General features: G+C 41.0%; 1 protein-coding gene across 1 annotated transcript in view; it reads right to left on the reverse strand.

The window, feature by feature from the left end:
* Nucleotides 1-2,452: 2,452 nt before the first annotated feature.
* Nucleotides 2,453-18,997, reverse strand: part of cacna1fb (calcium voltage-gated channel subunit alpha1 Fb) — a 47,910-nt gene continuing 31,365 nt past the window's right edge. Inside the window, exons 23-51 of the mRNA XM_087834062.1 lie at nucleotides 18,362-18,421; nucleotides 18,159-18,265; nucleotides 17,909-17,996; nucleotides 17,633-17,740; nucleotides 17,127-17,179; nucleotides 15,790-15,936; nucleotides 15,513-15,714; nucleotides 13,924-14,082; nucleotides 13,721-13,831; nucleotides 13,383-13,466; nucleotides 12,380-12,508; nucleotides 12,083-12,148; nucleotides 11,639-11,730; nucleotides 9,662-9,821; nucleotides 9,235-9,362; nucleotides 8,626-8,722; nucleotides 8,421-8,523; nucleotides 7,697-7,798; nucleotides 7,475-7,605; nucleotides 6,291-6,422; nucleotides 6,124-6,178; nucleotides 5,775-5,994; nucleotides 4,923-5,030; nucleotides 4,703-4,839; nucleotides 4,515-4,627; nucleotides 4,242-4,440; nucleotides 4,095-4,157; nucleotides 3,076-3,176; nucleotides 2,453-2,990 (exon numbers count right to left, since the gene is read on the reverse strand). Of these exons, the coding sequence (XP_087690188.1) occupies nucleotides 2,727-2,990; nucleotides 3,076-3,176; nucleotides 4,095-4,157; nucleotides 4,242-4,440; nucleotides 4,515-4,627; nucleotides 4,703-4,839; nucleotides 4,923-5,030; nucleotides 5,775-5,994; nucleotides 6,124-6,178; nucleotides 6,291-6,422; nucleotides 7,475-7,605; nucleotides 7,697-7,798; nucleotides 8,421-8,523; nucleotides 8,626-8,722; nucleotides 9,235-9,362; nucleotides 9,662-9,821; nucleotides 11,639-11,730; nucleotides 12,083-12,148; nucleotides 12,380-12,508; nucleotides 13,383-13,466; nucleotides 13,721-13,831; nucleotides 13,924-14,082; nucleotides 15,513-15,714; nucleotides 15,790-15,936; nucleotides 17,127-17,179; nucleotides 17,633-17,740; nucleotides 17,909-17,996; nucleotides 18,159-18,265; nucleotides 18,362-18,421 (3,519 nt within the window). The 3' untranslated portion in view covers nucleotides 2,453-2,726. The remainder of the gene's footprint in view (nucleotides 2,991-3,075; nucleotides 3,177-4,094; nucleotides 4,158-4,241; nucleotides 4,441-4,514; nucleotides 4,628-4,702; nucleotides 4,840-4,922; nucleotides 5,031-5,774; nucleotides 5,995-6,123; nucleotides 6,179-6,290; nucleotides 6,423-7,474; nucleotides 7,606-7,696; nucleotides 7,799-8,420; nucleotides 8,524-8,625; nucleotides 8,723-9,234; nucleotides 9,363-9,661; nucleotides 9,822-11,638; nucleotides 11,731-12,082; nucleotides 12,149-12,379; nucleotides 12,509-13,382; nucleotides 13,467-13,720; nucleotides 13,832-13,923; nucleotides 14,083-15,512; nucleotides 15,715-15,789; nucleotides 15,937-17,126; nucleotides 17,180-17,632; nucleotides 17,741-17,908; nucleotides 17,997-18,158; nucleotides 18,266-18,361; nucleotides 18,422-18,997) is intronic.

Here is an 18,997-nt window from a genome sequence, read left to right on the forward strand (position 1 = left end):
CGGAAATCCCGTCCTTTCTGTGAAAGTCAATAAAAAATATCAAACATCTGAAATAAGAAAAGCTGAATACATCAAACAAACACACTCCTGACAAATAAAAAACAAACAAAAACAAAGTCTTTTCAGGTCTTCGTGTGTAGATAAGACTTTCATTAAAAGACGTTAATGAAACATGAGAAATAAAATGTTCCCCACAGCTGTACGAATCACAGAGCACATCCTTCAACGGCAACATCAAACATCAATAGTCCTGATAGAAAACCTGTGACTGAAAACTAAATGAAGCTCAGCTTACGCTCCACTTATTTATGCTTCTTCATCACAAGCGTCTCGTTCCCAGCCTCAGTCACATTTTCCTTACTCACTGCACAAACCTAGCAATGGAAGTTCAAGGATACCTCTCCTTTGACTTTGACACATTAAATTTTAAACTTTTTTCCCTTAATTCTTCCATATTTATAATTTTACTTCAATTCCTCTTTTTTTAAATTCATGTTTACAAAGACATACAAATGGATTATTAATTACACTGACATATCTGGAGTTTTGACATGAGCACTTGGAAAAATAAATAAATGCTATGGAAGAAAACAATCTTTTTATTTCTGCATCTTCTGAAGAAAATTTTTTCTACCACAAGAACTTTTTTGATCAACAATTTCAGCAAAATGTGAAAAGATTTATCCAGTTTATACGTTAACCTCTTCTTTCTGCTATCATTCAAATGATTAAATCATCTGCTAACAAGATGGGAACACAGCTAGCTCGTATTTATTTACTTCAGTTGCTATATTTTTATTAGCATTATTGTGTTACTGCATAAACCTTGCCTTCTTATTACCAGCTCATCGGCTTTATTCAGAGACTGCATTAGAGTAGCTTTATCAATACTGGCCATTTTTAAGTGCCTTTGTTCATTTTTGCCCGCTTACTTTTCTGGAAGCTCCTGGAACTTCTGGAAGCCGAAAGAGGGGCAGCACCAGTGCTGGTGAACTGTACTGCCGCTAATTGTTTGGTGTGTCTGTTGTTTAAAGATATCTTTGAAGTTACACGGATTAAACTTTATCTGACTGTGACATTATATAACATAAACTAAAGAAAGAAAGTAAAGACAAGCAAAGGTCCCCTTTAAAATTTTTATTAAACATTACTGAGTATTAGCTAGCAACGCAACCGTTAGTGGTTAGCAGAAGTCAGCACTTAGCTTAGCTACCCAGCAACTTGCTAATCTTTATTAAATTATGACATTTATTATAGAGTTTTATAAGTATATAGTAAGTATACATGATAGTGGTTGTATAATTTAGTGTCTGACAAAGTATTACATGCCAATTTTTTATCAGAAGTTCCAGTTTGTATTTTAGGCTAACAATAGCATAATGCTAATTATTAATCAGCTGGTTAACTATGGTATTAAATGTATCTGAACTCATAACCTTTTGTGTATTTTCTGTGTCTAAATGTAACATAATATGCCGAGGTGCCTTGCAGTTGTCAATAGCTAAAACCTTTGTGATAAAATAATAGTAAAAATTATATTATTAACATTCATTTATATTCTCTTTTGCTAGTTTACTCACAATTTAGTTAAAATAGCATTTAAGTCTGATAAAAAAACATTTTAAAAATGTATTCGTGTTATGTCACTAAAATTGTATCATATTCAAATTTTATCCTTCTAATGTCCACCAGGGTATAGAAGTATTACCCTATGGCTCTCTTAAATTATCATTACATACGTTCCTGATGGGTTTAAAGTAAAAAATGATATTGCAACAGGGTAGTCACTAATGCTCTGCTTGCTTCAAGGCAAGTGGACGATGTCATTGAGGCTCTGTTCATCTTTCATTTACAGTCTATGGCTCTACATCGCACACCACTCCAACTGTCATGTGAAAAACTGCCTGCAGTCATTGAAACAATATGTAATAAGTATAACATCAGGACTTGTGTTTGGTTTCCTCTCATTTTACTACAGCACATTTTATCAGCAATACATTTCCATATTTTCCATGTTCGCTGGCATTGGATCACTTTGAGCTGGCGGCGACATTTTGGACAAACAGGTTGCAAAAGTGAAAAGTTTTATTTCTACCTTGTTGTTTGAGTCACTGGCACACATCTGAATTGATGCAGAGTGAACTGGAGTAAACCTGTTTAACCTTTTAAACCTTTAGAGAGACTTTGTCTCCAAAAAGGCCACCAAAAAATTCCCGGAGTCACCGGAAGCTGCTGTGTTGTTGAATCACAAACACACCTGTCTGCCTAGGCCCTCCTGCCCCTCAGCTAGTCAGTGACTTGAGTATTAGCAGGAGTTGCCTCTCAAGTCAACATTTTCTTTTTTTAAAAAAAACCCTCATGTCCCTCTTTGTTTCTCATCCTTCTTTCTCTATTTTCCCACCTTCTTTCATTGTTTTCCTAACTTGTGACATTTTTAACCCTTTAACATTTGTTCTTCCTTCCCTTCTTCCATTTGTATCCAGATTTCCATCCTTTTTTATTTTCTTCCTTCTCCCTTGATTTCGTTCCTTCTCCCGATCCCTCCATCCTCTTCATCCATCCCTCAACAGTGACCTCGATCTCTCCTCATTCACCAAAACTTTAAATTAACTACTCCCCGACTCCTTCCTCTAACTGGTTAGGTGTCCTGGAAGTCAAATTCTAAACATGGCTCCTGCTGATTGCAAATGTCCCATCTCCATCTTTATCCTGATTGGTCCAGAGCCTCAGAATGATGTCACGCAGGTCATCTCATCAGCCAGCTCATCCTCGTCATGGCCTGTCCTGATTGGCTCCTCATCGCTATAGAGCGCAGCTTGGTCGCTGGCAGCGTTGCTGAGAAAGCTGTGGCTCCCTGAGCCAAGAAGGTCGCTGGCAGCCGACTCCATCTCATCCACTGTCATGTGGCACGCGTCAGCGATCTCCCTCTTCGCAAATGCCACAAACTTTGGATCTCGAGCGTAAAGACCGAGGCCCTCTGAGATCAGAACCTGCGGGGAGATTAACACAACCGGGATAAGTCGCTGATTCTGGACACAGAAACTGATCAGAGATCAATCAGCAGTCAGTTCTTACCGCCTCCACCAGACTGTCAGCTGACCCTCTTTTCTCAGTGAACGGTGCTCCAAGGTGAGAGGGGACTCTGAGGGTTGTGTACGCCCTGTATGGGGGCGGAGCTGCAACACAATCACGTGACACATTCAGACACGGAGCGTGGACACAAACTGGCCTGGAGGCCTGCTCCCTACCCAAGAGCATGCACACAGAGTTTGATGGCACAAACGCACAAATAATCTAACCATAGCACTGACTTTGGATGTTACATCTCTGCAGTTACAGCACAGCAGATACTCCTGTGCAACCTGCTGTACATGTGAATGAGCGTTCTTTAGAGAAACCTTATTGATCAAGTCGGTAAATTTCTAATATCCTTAAAAATGACAAAAAAAGGCCGTTCTTTTGTCAAATAATCTTAAAATTTTGATGCACCTTTTCCCTCCACAAATGATATCAAAGGGCACAGACGGTTTCCCTCTGTGCCCACTCTGGTCCTCCGCTGCTCCACCACTGTGTCCTCTGAACTTGGGCCAGCAGCATTAGCATCCAGGCCCTGCACAGGAGGCAGTAACTGTGCCAGAGCTGCTGTCAGTTTATACTTTGCTGACCTGCTAACTGCACCTTCCTCCCAGAGGCTGTGTGCGGTTACTGCCAGAATAACAGTTTTCACTGCCTAATTAAAAAAGAGGAGGAGGATACATTTTCAAGTTCAACTGATTTCTGAAATTTAACCTGATGACGCAACACTGTCTAGAGCACAGGTGTCAAACTCCAGGCCTCGAGGGCCGGTGCCCTGCAGATTTTAGATGTGTCCTTGATCCATCACAGCTGATTTAAATGGCTAAATTACCTCCTCAACATGTCTTGAAGTTCTCTAGAGGCCTGGTAATGAACCAATCATGTGATTCAGGTGTGTTGACCCAGGGTGAGATCTAAAACCTGCAGGACACCGGCCCTCGAGGCCTGGAGTTCGACACCCCTGGTGTAGAGTTTGTGTGTAAAAACTATCTTACTGTGCAGTTGTTCGTCCCTCTTACCTGATGTCCCTGCAGGGCCGCCGTACCAGGCTGGTCTGGGTGCCGCACCTGTCACGCTGACACCTGATGGATGAGAAAGGTGCGACTTTAAACCACAGGATCACGTTTACAGTGCGGCTAAAATCAACAAAACTGTGGTGTCCTCACCTCTTCCTGCTCCTGCCTTCTTTATTTCACCCGCAGGTCCTCCTCCTCCTCCCCAGGGTGGGCTTCCTTCCTCCTCCACCAGGATTAGAGGAGCATAGAGGAGGCGACCGCGGCGAGGGCAAGGGTTCGCCCAGGATGCCGAGGAGGCCGCCGCGGAGCGACCGGAGGAGTGACGAGACTCGAAGTTGTTGAACGTTTGCTGAGGAGAGGAACGTGTTTGATTTCACTGAAGAAGAGAGATTTGTGTGTGTGTGTGCTTGCTGTGTGTTTTACCTGTGCGCGCGTGCGACGCGGTGGCGATGTCGGGTGGTAGGTCCCGGGGATCGGCAGGTCGTCGCTGCTGCCCTGCCTCCTCAGGCACTGGATGTTAAACGACGGCTTCCGACCTGATGAACAAAAAACTCACATGAGGTGTGATGATGCAGGTACGCTGCAGAGAGGATTCTAGGACATCGTCTCACCTGTCGGGGTGGCAGGAAGTAGGCGTCTTCTGGTCGTCCTCCTCCCCTCGCTGTAGCCGTTACCATAGCTACTGTTGGTATAGGAGGCGTGGCCATCGTAATGGTCTCTGTACAGAGGAGGCTCATCAGGATAATGTCTGCAAACACACAAAGGGAAATGAATCCTTCTCCACTATGTCGATGAGTCGCCTCTGAGGATGACATTAAAGCTAAAGTGTACCTTTCTCTGGAGGTGATGCTGTCATTGTCTTCTTCTCTGCTGTAGTAACCCTGCTCGCCATACGCCTCCATGTCTCCGTTCCTCCACAATCTGTCCCGTGAGTCCCTTCTACAGGTCGCAGAAAGTGTCAAATTAAGTCAGTTTATTTAGAAGCATAATTAAAAACATTTAACTGTACAGCTCATAGAATAAAATGAGAAAACATTAGAGCAACACAACATATTAAAATACACAAAAAGAGTAAAACCATAGAAGTAGAAAGCAGCCAGAATAAATAAAGATACTGATGGCTGCCAGTACTACCCCTCACCTCCTTCTATTGCCTTCACAAGATCTTCAGAAAACTTGACCTCTGACCTTGAGCTCAACGTCACACTTAAAGTGCACTTATGGTATCAGTTTGAAAATCCTATGTCGCCTCATTCTCGTGTTCACGCAGCCCCGCGCAGTGATGACAACATGCCATCAGCCGTTTACAGCTGAGGCCTAAGACTCCGTCACCTCTGTGAGCTATAATGTGGACCTTAGGTCAGGTTAGGAGCATCTGCTCAGCAGACCTCAGTGGGAGTGTGCAAAGTTAAGCGATGAGAGAGGTGAAGAGGTCACAACCCACAGGAGAAAGCCAATATGGTAAATTTGTAGTCTTGCTTGCATGAGCCGGTTGAGAGTGCAGCAGAGACCAAGCAGTGACAGACGACACCTGAAGGAAAACTGATCTCAATTTCTCTTTAAAGGGTTTCTTATTGATCTGTAAGGGGCTGGGGCTGCCACCACCTGGAGGGGGGGGGGGCTGTGATTGGCTGTCACACCTGTAAATGTCTCCTTAGTGGTTTCCGTTGTGTGACCGCCTACCTTCGTTTGGAGTATGACGGTCTTTTGTGGCCGTGGTCCAGCAGGCCGTTCTTCACGGATGAGCGGCGGTAGGGATGTCGATTAATGGATGACCTCACGCCGTCTCCCCAGCGAAGATGTTCGTCGTGATCGCTGCCGTTTGCCGTCTTGGTGAGAGACCCGACCCGGTGTATCAGACCTCCGTTAGAGACGCTGCCGTCACCCACAACACCGCCCTGACCTGCAAAAGAAGGTGAGGTGGGCACACTAAGTGTCATGTAATCACAACTGTTTTCCTCATTTACATTTTAAATCCTTTAGTGTTGTTACGTGATGCAGCTTGATGATAATGAATTAACCGGTCATTTACCAGTAGGTGTCAGTAATGAGCCACGTCGATCTTTCTCTGCGTAACCATTTTCAGCCTGCAGACAAAATACAAACTTAATCTCTTTTAAAGGCCCATTCAAGTATTTTCTAAAAAGAAAAAGTTGAGAAGTTTGTCAGACGCTTAAGTGTGTAAATCTGAATAAAGACCTTATATGCAGCATTCTCCTCCATCTCCTCGTCCTCCATCATGGCCTCCTCCTCCTCCTCCAGGTCTTCGTTCAGAGCCAGGCGCATCTCTGGACCCAGATCCTGCAGAGTCTTCAGACCAGCTTTACAGAGCTACACGGAAACACAAAAAAAATGCATGAAGACATACTTGTTGTAACAGCATCATGGACAAATACAGATCCCAGTTTCTTTCCTAAAGGCATCTTCAAGCTTTGGTTGGACTCTAATTCAGTTTAAGAGCTCTTTCTCAAAAGCATCACAACTGACGACCGAATTAATGAGTGACTCTGAGCACTCGTCAGGTGATGGGAGAACAAAATATAAACAAACAAAAAAAAGACTGGTACAGACCCTATAATCAGCTTCATCCATGGATTCAAAACCCTGTATCCTAATTTTCTCTAGGAGCTTTCCCATCCATCCATCATCGTGTAGTTATTTCAAATTGTGTTAGCAAGCGAAACAGGTATTCCAGATGTGCGTTCCCCAGCAACATTTTCAAGATTTTCCTGAGGTGCTCCCAGGCTTAGAGGAGCTATATAATCTCTCTGGGTCTTCTCAAGTGTCTCCACCAAGTTGGGCATGTCTGGAAAACCTCCAAGGATGTCCAAGAGGAATTTTTATCAGATACTCGCACCACCTGAATTTACTGAATTTCCCAGAGGAACCCACCCGAGGGATTAATAAAGTTTCATCTAATCTAATCACCTCAACTGGGTTCTTTCTATTTCAAGGAGCAGCAATTATATTCCAAGCTACCTATGGATGTCTTAGCTCCTCACCTCTAAAGTTGACCTACCCACCCTACACACGAAACTCATTTCAGCCACTTTTATCCTCAGCGTTATTTTTTTAACTACCCACATCTCATGATGGTAGGTCAGTGCTGGGATGCAGATCGACTGGTAAACTGGAAACTTTGCCCTCCAGTTCAGCGCTCTCTTCAGCAGGAAACGAACATCACAAACTCTTGGGTTAATCTCATGCTTTACCTTCACATTACTCACAAACAAGACCCCAGGATATTTAAACTCTGTTGTTTGGAGCTTTGGTTTCTTCAGTCATTAAAAAAGAACAAAAACATGTTGGGTTACTGCTGCCTGTCTTATATGGCCTGATACTGTCGGCTTTGCAGCCTTCTGTCAGTAAATAGACAGACAGACCTGGACAGCAGACTGGTTGGGTGAGTCGTTCTCTACGGCCAGATCTCCCTTTTCTTTCCTCCTCCTGAACTTCCTGAAGTAGTCTTGGATGAGGAAAGTGGCATAAAACTTCCCAACAGTTACTTCCTCCTCTGTGGATGGAGAAGAGAGAGTTCAGTCTGCAGTACTCCTGCTGAGACTTGCAGTAACAGTACTACCTCGTCGTGTGAGCAGTAAGAGTACCTTCATGTGGCGGTATGACTTCGTCCAAAAGTTTTGGCTTCATTCTCTTCCAGATCTTCTTGATGATCACCCTCAGCTCTTCGTTCTCCTGCTCAGCGATACCTAGCAAGAGGTAAATCAGATAAAAGTTATGGCTAGGCTACTGTGTTTACAGGCTTGTGGCTTATTAACAGGGACTATTTTCTATTTTTGTATTGATTCAATAAATAAGACCTCAATAATACAGAGAAGCTAAAAGATGACCAATCAATCAATTTCACTATTTAAAATTACTGCATAACAGCATCCTTTATGAAGATATACTTTCATTTATTTAATTTAGTCTGCAAAGCAAACAGCTTCTGCAACTTTGAATTAGTCCATAGAGAGATGAAGTTTTGCTGTCACAGATCTGTGTCTGTTTGGTTTATTGTCACATTCTGGAAAGATTTAGGTAAGTTTATATGCAGATGAGTCTCTGATTTATGTTATAAATTTGATTATCAGTTACAGAGAAGTTTCTGACTCCCTCTTAGCTGCTGCTAGTTTATAAATGCATTAGTAGCTGTCCAGTATGGATTTCCAGATAGTAAAGCTATAAAACCTAAAGGTTTTCCTGAGTAATGTCAGCCTTTTAATGCTGTGGCAGAAAAGGAAAGAGGAGCCATGATTTCCTGAAGTCTTTAATTTGTCCAGAATCACTCCTGTGTGTTTATAGCAGCTCCTGCAAAGACCTATCACATACCTTCGGTCTTGATTTTAAGGGCAGTGCGAACCAGAGCAAATAACGTGGCGTTGAAGGTCACCATCCCATCAGCATTCAGAGGCATGTTCATCGCTACCAGACGCTGAGATGGTTAAAAATAGCTCCCAGTTAAATTAAGTCTCTTGAATCCAAGCTTATAACCTTTTGAACAGCAGCTACAGCACACGGTGTGTGACTGTTTTACCTTGCAGGCAACTCTGTGAGGACAAAGCTTCCCAAATCCCAGAGGAGGCTGAATCCTTCTCAGCATAGCGACAACGTCCAGGTGTTTTATCCGACCTCTGAGAACAAAGAACAATCAGGAATTTTCTGATCATCTCTCCACCTGGAACTTTATTCACTTTTCCTCCTGATTTAGGAGGAAAAAAAATCCACTTTTCTCCCCAACATCAAAAAGTTAGATGAAAATGCAGGGTAGTGAGCCCAGAGCATGGCTGCAGATTAAATCCCAGCTCGATTTATTATCTTTCCAGTTTCAATTTGCTTGACTGCTATGAAATTTAAATCACATGAAAACTTTTATAAGTTTTGTGCGTCTGATACAGAAAAATATATGAAAGAGTACATACTGCATTTAAGAAAAAGACATTTTATGGAGTGTAATCGAGGGATCTGTGTGTGTGTGTCTGGACAACTAGTTATTTAACCAGGTGTTTTAGCAGGAGCAGGAGTTTCTATTCTCACCAAAGGAATTATTATTAACTAAAACTAAACTAAAAAATAAAAAATAAATTAAAAACAAGATAAAAACACTAAATTATCCTGGGTATATGTGGACCACGGATCATCTTACTTGGCCTCTGGATCATATTCTGACCAGATCCTCTTGAACTCATCCAAATGATGTGGCCCCAGAATCGACCAATCACGTGTCAGGTAGTCAAAGTTGTCCATAATGACAGCAACAAACAGGTTGATAATCTGAAGCAGAAGAAACAAGTATATTCAAAGGTGTTTAGTTACATTTTAAATGCACATATACACTCAATTCCACTTTATTAAGCACACCTTGACCATCTGTCTTCATGCAGCTAATAATGTAAAAATGTCAGCCGTGAATAAAATAACTTATTATCTAAATCAAAGTTAAAGATGTCTCTAGTATTTGTGCTCCTATGTGCATCAGCAGTCTGCTCACATTTTCCTTTTGATTAACTATTATGTCAGAATTTTATTAAAGATATGTGTATTAAAAAATGTGTGTGAGTGTGTGTCCTGACCAGGAAAGCACACAGCATAAAGAAGCTGATGAAATAAACAATGGCGAAGTTGCTGCCGCAGCTGAACTCCTCCCCTGGTTCGTAGTCTGACTCGGGGTCGCAGCGTTTACCTGGAAGACTGGCTAACATGATCTCCTGCCACGCCTCACCGGTAGCGCACCTGCACAAACACACACAAAAAAACTTGAAAATAATTTTATTGCTCCTTATTGCTAAGGCTAAGCACTATGTCCCTCACAAAGATCTTGAAAAGCTCATTCATGCTTTTGTGACTTCTAGATTGGATTACTGTAATTCTCTCTACTTTGGTCTTCACTCCGCTCTCCTTCACAGACTTCAGCTTGTCCAAAATGCTGCGGCTCGCCTCCTGACTGGCACTAGAAAGCATGCCTCTATCACCCCAGTTCTTATTGATTTGCATTGGTTACCCATAAAGTATCGCATTGAATTTAAAATATTGTTGTTCACCTTTAAAATTATAAATAATTTAGCCCCTCGTTATCTTGCAGATCTTCTTAGTCTATATGTCCCTGGGCGAGCTCTCAGGTCTTCACCCCAATTACTCCTGGCTCAGCCTGGATGTAGACTTAAATCTAGGGGTGACCGTGCTTTTACCCTGGTTGCACCGAATCTGTGGAACAACCTTCCTATCACTATCCGTGCGTCAGACTCCGCTTTATCTTTTAAATCCCGTTTAAAAACTCATTTATTCAACATAGCTTTTCCATCTAGTTAACGTCCCTGTTTTATATTTGGTTCAATTTCTTATTTATGTACTTTATCTTTAGCTATATCTGTTCTTAGTAACTTTGTTCTTATATTCCCTTTTATTGTTGTATAATTAGTGCCCTTAACCTGATAACATATGTGGTACTTTGTTAATAGTCTTTTATTTATTGTCTTAATTTTCCTGTTTTTATTGTAAAGCACTTTGGTGTACCGCTGGTCTTTTAAATGTGCTATACAAATAAAGTTGTATTGTAATAAATTCTCAGTCCTGCTGTGGGAGAACTGCTGGTGCTTAGAAAATCAGAAAGAAGCAAAGGACCCAGAGGAGATCCCTGTGGGACACCAGGAGTGATTTAGCGAGTTTTTGAAAGAATGAAAACAGACTTGAGCACTTGAAATGAAGGTACTGGACTTCTTTTTGGTTCTTGATGTTTCACCTCTTATGCACGAGGCTTTCCTGTGCATTCAGTGAAGAACCTCAGACACCAACCACGGAAAAGCAGAATAACATCGATCCATTCTCTTCTGCTTATCCTTGTCAGGGTTGCGGGAGGACCGGACCCCATCTTAGGGCGAGAGGCAGGGTACACCCTGGTGTACCAGGTCACCAGTCTGTTGTAGGGCTAACACAGTGACAGACAACCATTCACACTCACATTCACACCTGTGGTAATTTAGAGTTACCAGTTAACTTAACCCCACTAACTTCATGTCTTTGGAATGTGGGAAGAAGCCGGAGTACCCGGGGAGAACCCACGCAAACACAGGGAGAACATGCAAACTCCACACAGAAAGACCAGCCTGATGGTGGAATTGAACTCAGGACTTCTTGCTGTGAGGCAACAGTGGTGGGACCAGAGGTGGTGTCTTATGGCACCATCTATCAGCCATCTATAATACATCTTGCAGTCCCTTCCCAGGCGATGCAGTCACCTGACCTCAACATCCCACATAATAGTGGGACGAGACAATGACTCAGAGAATTCAAACCCTGGCCCGTGTGACAGTATTGGCCCACAGTTTGCTTCACACCTTGGCTCATGGGACCTTTCACAGCTCACATGAGTGATAGTGGGATTAATAGTGGGTGAAAGACTCGGTACAAGCTCCAAAATGGCAACCACACTAGGGGCTAAATAGCTGGGGCTCGCCATCAGCGGTTTAAGAAGAAGCCTCTTAGATGAGAGCCAAAAATACAAGCACTAAAGAATCTGCACAGACATAAAAGCAGCAGGAGGAGGATCTGACCTGAAGAGGAGGAGAACAGCCTGAGGAAATGTCTGGAAGTTGTTGTTTCTGTTGATCTGAGTGTAATCCTGCATCGCTATCTTCCCAAATGTCTGACAAATACAGACGAGCAGAAGAAAAAAGTCAGCAGCTTTAGCATGTCCTTATTGTGACAGGCGTCCAGTGTTGTTAACGGTGACTGTTTGGATTGAAATGAGCGGCCAATTTACAAAATATCTGACTTGAATTTCTTTCAACTTCCTGTCTAACTTAAAGGGGTTGACACCCACAGAGATTTTGCAAGGAGACACTAACAACTGAAGTAAAGGCACAAAGAATTAAAGTTGACCAAATCAGATTCAAGTGGGCAAAACAAACCGTTCAAAGATCTTTTTTGTTGTAAAATGTTTGATATAAATAAATTAAGTCAGAATGATCCTGCAGGTTTACTGTGTGTAAACTTACCTGCATGCCGATGACAGCGTAGATGAAGAAGATCATGGCAATAAGTAGAGCAACGTATGGCAAAGCCTGCAGAGAAACAGGAACAAATTAGAGTCTTTGCTGAACAAGGCAGCAGAACTGCAACAAAACATTATAAAACATAAGATGGGAGCTGTGGCTACTGAACAATGGGCAACATTAAAGAAACAAGAGCTTTAAACCACGATTAAGCCAGAGTTCAGCCAGAACTCGATGCAGATTGACCTTGTGGCCATTAAGAAATGCCACATCTTCTTTCCAGACAACGTCTTCGCTTACCTGCAGCGATTTGATGAAAGTCCACAGGAGTGTACGAATGCCCTCCCCTTTACTCAGCAGCTTGACCAATCGCATGACTCGAAACAGCCGGAAGAAGGTGATAGACACCCTGGAGCTGTCCTCTCCACTCTGAAAACACAGAAAAGTTTGCAGATGTGATAAAAACATGTGTTAATACACTCACACAAAAACGACTGTTGTTGTAGAGCTGCAGGATCCTCCAGGCTGAGCTGAAAGCTGCACAAAAGGGTGAAGTTAATTTGACCTGCATTTAAAGTCGTTTCAAAGGAAGAGGAGTCTTGAACATCTGAAAGGAAAAACAGCACTTCTGTCAAGTCCCCCAACACAAAGTATTCAACCCAAATCTGCTGTAGTAGTTTTATTAATTCATTTTAAATTTTCTAAACAATGAAATTTGTCTAAAGTGGGACGATTTATTCAGCAAATCACGCTACAGTTACCCAAGTTTTTGGTGCTGCCTGTTGTTAACAATGGGAGAAAAATCACAGCCAAAGCAATGATACAATAAAATTTGATAAATTTGATAAAAGATACAATAAAAAGATAAATATCACTGAGTAAATGGATCAGACTTTTACTAACAGTAAAATAAAAACGCTTCAGCAGCTGCAACTGTGATCTGCTTTCTCAGAATTAATTGTTTTATATAATAAATGATGTTGTTATTGCACAATTGTACATAGCTTTTTCACTGTGTGGATGCTCATATGGACCCTGCTGCTGTAGTCACCCCTTTTAAGCTTGCCCAGCTTAAAGTTCTGGTTATCCTTTTATCAAACCAGGATTACATTCATGACCTCACCTCTAACCTCAGGTCAGGTGAGTGTTTGCACACCAGGATTACAGGTTAAATGAAACAGGATCACAGAGCAAGAGGGAGTGGGCACCATAATTATTTGTGTTATTGTGTCAGTTATAATGAGATACAATAAAGAGAACTGTTCTAAATCCAATTCAAGACAGAAACATCACAAATACTCACGCTGAACTCAGTGACCACGATGTCGACCACACTGCCGACCACAATCAGAGCATCAAACGAGTTCCAGGCATCAACAAAGTAATGCTGGAAAAAAGCAAAACAACATTTAGTGAAACTCTAATTATCCCTGATCTCAGTTCATTTCTGTTTATATAAACCCTTAATCTTAATTGTCACATATGAGTTTAAGAACACGGTAAACAGAAAAAGGAAAACTATCTACACTAAAGAATACAGCTTTGAAAACATGTCCAAGAATATGTAGTTATTAACAGGAAGACTTTCCGTGTGTAGCGGATGTATGGAGATCTTTGAAGAGATGCGCTTGGTTTCCTCACCCTTATTCTGAGAGCTGCCAGCTTGAGCAGCATCTCCAAAGTGAAGAGTCCAGTGAACACCATGTTGAGGATGTCCATGATGTAGCTGAAGGTTTTGGACTGTTCATAGTGCTGCAGGAGACACGGCAAGTTAGACAGATGAGGTTTTAGTCAAGAGGAAACATCGTGAAAAAAATCAGAGAAGAAACTGAAATATTACGAACCTGAATGGCCAGAGTGACGGTGTTGAGAAGGATCAGGACAAACATGACGTATTCAAATCCTGTCGAGTTGATGATGGACCAGAACTTATACTGAACCGGATTCTTCGGGATGTAAAGCTTCAGCGGCTGAGCCTTCAGAGCGTACTCCACACACTGACGCTGGAGAGGGCACGAGAGCATTAACAGTACTGCAACAACGCAGCTAAACAAAAAAACGTGAAAACAAAAGTATGATAAAAAATATGCTGGGACTGTAAAAAAAATTGTTTTAACGAAAATTACTTTGGTAAAAGAAAATGAAGGGAACACTTCAGTGACGTCAACGACTGGTGATTTTAACTCACTGTTGTTCCATCATTTTAATCAGTAAAGATTTATGTGAAATATGTGAATATTTTATTCATCAAGATGTGAACAAAATCCGTTGATGATTAAAAATATATTTTTAAAACAACTGCATAAGAAACCCCGATCCTATGTTTACAGTGAAAGTAACATGAAAATAAAAAACATTTTACGTAATTTTTAAACAGGATATGGAACAACAAAAACACCTTATAACTGATATTCTTATGATCAATTAAATACAATTTTATTTTGCAAGATTAAGAGTTTCTAAAATTAATATTTAAAAACATTAAATAACCAAAATAAATAAATAAATAAATAATTAATGACATAAAAATTTAATTTTATCAACTATAGCAACCTGTTACCTTTGGATTTGAACACCTTTGAACGTACTTACTTTGATCATTATTGTTTTTAACGTATACCAGGGGTGTCAAACTCAAGGCACACTTTAGGTCGCGGGCCAAACAAGATAAACATTTATTGAACACACTAAAACAATGTTTTTAAACATAAATATGAATAATAACAGACAGGAATATTATTCCAGATTGAATAAACTTAAAAAAATAAACTTTAACTTTAAATATTTTGCTCTTCATAAAACTATATCCTGTCAAAATTATGCAAGTTAGAAATATGAACATGCTGCCAAAAACCCCAGAAAAAATAAATGAAAGCAAACACAAGGTTGGAGCCGCATGTAGACGGAGCTGGGCGTTGCTTCAGGAGTGCAGCTAATAAACTGTGCGGGCCAATCAGTGTCGTTCTTTCCCTGAGTGCATCATTACACTGCAGCTCCATCTGAATCTGCACAGGCGCAGCTCAGCAAAGTCCGCTGACTTGGTTCAGCATTGCTTGGCAACAGGGAAAGTGAGGCAGGTTGTTCTGGGAATCCATCCTACCTCAAAAAACATGCTACCCAATGTTTCTGCGCAGACACCGCGCATGTGCACAACACCAAAGCCGAATTAACTTCTGTTTCTCTCACCCATCCAGAATAATTCTTATGGTTATGGTTAGGTGGGGTTAGGTTTAGTCAAGTCACTGTCAAATTATAATACGGGTAGGACGATTTGTCAGAGTAGGATGGTTTCTCAGAACACCGGGCCATGCATAACAATAATAATACATCTATATAAAATGATCTCGCGGGCCGGATGTGATTTTAACACACACGACGTATACGATGACTATGACTCTGATTCGTCTGCGTCCAGCCTGACAGGTGGGTTTACCTGGTTCTTGTCCAGCTCACAGTTCTTATATTCTTGCTCTCCCTGTTCTCTGAAGGTGATGATGACAAAACCCACAAAGATGTTCATCATGAAGAAGGCGATGATGATGATATAGACGATGAAGAAGATGGAAATCTCCACCCGGTAGTTGTAGATGGGACCAGAGTTCTCGCCGTTGGCGTCGATGGCTTTGTAGAGCAGACTGAAGACAGACGGGTTAAAATGTCAGAGTTGGTTCCCCACAAACAAAAAACAAAAACAAAACCTGAGCACTCACGCAGGCCAGCCCTCAAAGGTGGACACGGTGAAGAGCGCCATCATCCCCATCAAGACGTTATCAAAGTTAAAGTCACTGTTCATCCAGATCCTCTCTCTGACCATCGGATGGCTCACGTCTCCATCTTTGTACACCACGAAGGTCCCTCTGAACACACACATCATATTTCATCAGAACACGCTGACGTCATGTGCTGGATATTAAATTATGAAGTGAACATGGCGCCCTAAACGTTCCATAAACCCTCAAACCGAGTATTCATCTGACATTCAACCATTGAGGGGACTCACCTTTGGCCACACAGTGTGACGCTCTTATGTTCACCCAACACGAGTAAACAAGTCCAGTCGAGTCACGGAAACAAGAAACTGAACAATACACTGTATATAAAAGATGGACACAACCACTATGACATCACATGGTGTACGAGGGGAGGATCTGACTGTGAAACAAAGGTAGGCTCATTTCTTACCGACTTGTGATTGATAAGTCGTTTTCTAATGAACACATCTTGAATAATTTTTAGTTTTACTTTCATGTACAAAATTAAGTCATGTTTTATTTATAAGACCTCACAAAAAGTGACTGAAGCCACAAACTCATCAGGAAAGTGTTCACTGAAGAGAAAGGAGACGAGGCCGTTTTCTTCCACACAATCGGAAGTCTTTCTGCAACTAGATAAGTCCCTCCAGCCCAAACTTCTGTCCATTAGGGGGAAAAAAGCATGTTTTAAGGCACAGGTGTCAAACTCCAGGCCTCGAGGGCCGGTGTTCTGCAGGTTTTAGATGTGTCCTTGATCCAACACAGCTGATTTAAATGGCTAAATGACCTCCTCAACATGTCTTGAAGTTCTCCAGAGGCCTGGTAATGAACTAATCATTTGATTCAGGTGTGTTGACCCAGGGTGAGATCTAAAGCCTGCAGGACACCGGCCCTCGAGGCCTGGAGTTCGACACCCCTGTTTTAAGGCATTTCAAGCCTAGCTCGACTTTTTAGACCTGGAAGCAACGATTGATATTCATCTCGGCTGCAAACCAAGTATTGTTTTTACAAAAAAGACATAAAATCTCATCTCAAGTTGTGACATCGATAGTTAGAATCAGACTCAAATTAAAATGAAATTGCACTAACCTGAGTGTGAACTTTAAACATCAGAAACAAAGTATAACTCTAAGATACAGAATTAGATTTTATAAATCATTGTAATTGAATACAAATCAGAGGATTACCTCCGGAGTGAAATAAAATTAGATTGTTTATTGTTGTTGAAGTTGAATGTCAGTATTTAAAACACAAGCTGGCTTCAGTTTTGAACAATTTAAATAATGAGAACTCACTTGCACTGTTCGGGGGTGTGTTTGGCTTCGTCGGTGCAGCGGTAAAATTTACCCTGAAATGCAAAACAAACAGATTGGACCAGAAACACAAACACTGTGCTGACGTTTAGTCAAAAATATGAACAGAGACTTGGAGCAGAACGCATTAATGCTACAGTGTCTTTATTGTTCGCTGTAAATAAAGGACTCATGATAAAGGTTATGTTTTATAAGGTTTTTTTAACATCCATTTCTCTGGTCTGTTTTTGTTTGTTTGTTTATCAAATATGTGAAAATGTTTCATTTCCTGTTCTGCCATATCTGACTGTTTTTCTTTACTTCGGTGGCCTGTTGATGACTCTGAAAATTCAGAATCAGGGTCAGTGCTGTCCCTGTAAACAGTGTACATTTATAAAACACACTCTTTTTTCTCCCCTTCTGCCCAATGAAACACTTTTACTCCTCAGAATACTCAGAAGTTTTTCCAAAAATGTGTCCAGTGTGTAAATAGATGTCCTCAGCCTCACTTTGAAGAGCTGGACTCCAATACAGGCGAACATGAACTGCAGCAGCGTCGTGACGATCATGATGTTTCCGATGGTCCTGATGGCCACAAACACACACTGGACCACATGCTGCGCGACAAAAACAAACAAACACAAAGTTTAAAATAACACAGCACAATGCCTGGTACTCGCCTACAACCCTCAATATGTACCATCGCTACTCCCCACTGACCCCTTTGACTAGGCTTTTGTACGCCCCACATTAAGTGAACATATCACTGTACTGTGTAATGTTACCTTGAGTCCTTTGGCCCTGTTGATGGCCCTCAGAGGTCGGAGCACCCTGAGGACCCTGAGGATTTTCACCACTGAGATGGCGCTGGAGCTGCAGAGGCACACACACATTTACACACCTCAGTTTGTTTAAACACACTTACATCAAAACAGTCTCTGTCCTTAAATACAGTCCAAACACATACAGCAAACCATGCATGAGACAAAGACTGAAACAAACAGGAAAATGAATGTATGTTGTTTGGATACTGACTGCAGGAAGAAGGAGACCAAAGAGACGCTGACGACCAGGAGATCCAGCAAGTTAAACCAGTTCCTGCAGAACGAGCCCTGATGGAGGAACGCTCCGTGGACCGTCATCTGTGAATGAAAGAACATGTTAGCAATACAAGACAATCTAAAGAGGGAGAGGAGGGCCTGGGTGAGTTATTTCATTGAGCTGAAGGCAATATTTACCTTTAACAGAATCTCCACAGTGAAGATGGAGGTAAAGGCGTAGTCTGCATAGCCCAGAATCTGAACACAAAGCAAACCAGACTCAGGTCCAACATTTCAATCTTTTTCTTCAGAATCCAGAAATAACTTTCCACAGGTGAGTCAGGATAACGTGTCCAGATTAAAGCAGGTACAGCTGACGCGTTTGCTTTTCATTTATTAGCATTTTCTTTTAAATAAGATATTTTTATGTGGGCTTTTGTGATGTAACTGAGGCTGTGGATGGTGAAGTAGCTGCTGTGTTAGAGGCTTAAAGGCAGCCAAAATAAAGTAATATTATTTATTATTATTTTTTATTTATTTATAATAGATAAAAATATTGATAGAAAACTGTGAGATTAAATTATTTTCAAAACAGTTTCTGGTTGCGATAATAACATCCTGCTCTATAAAATAAATAAATAAATAAATAATAAATATAATAAATATTATATTTATATTATATATAAATAAATAAATAAATAAATAAATAATAAATATAATAAATATTATATTTATATTATAAATAAATAAATAATAAATATAATAAATATTATATTTATATTATAAATAAATAAATAAATAAATAAATAAATAATAAATATAATAAATATTATA

Source organism: Neolamprologus brichardi, chromosome 20, assembly GCF_056152115.1.
Source record: "Neolamprologus brichardi isolate AB-2024 chromosome 20, ASM5615211v1, whole genome shotgun sequence".
Taxonomy (NCBI): Eukaryota; Metazoa; Chordata; class Actinopteri; order Cichliformes; family Cichlidae; genus Neolamprologus; species Neolamprologus brichardi.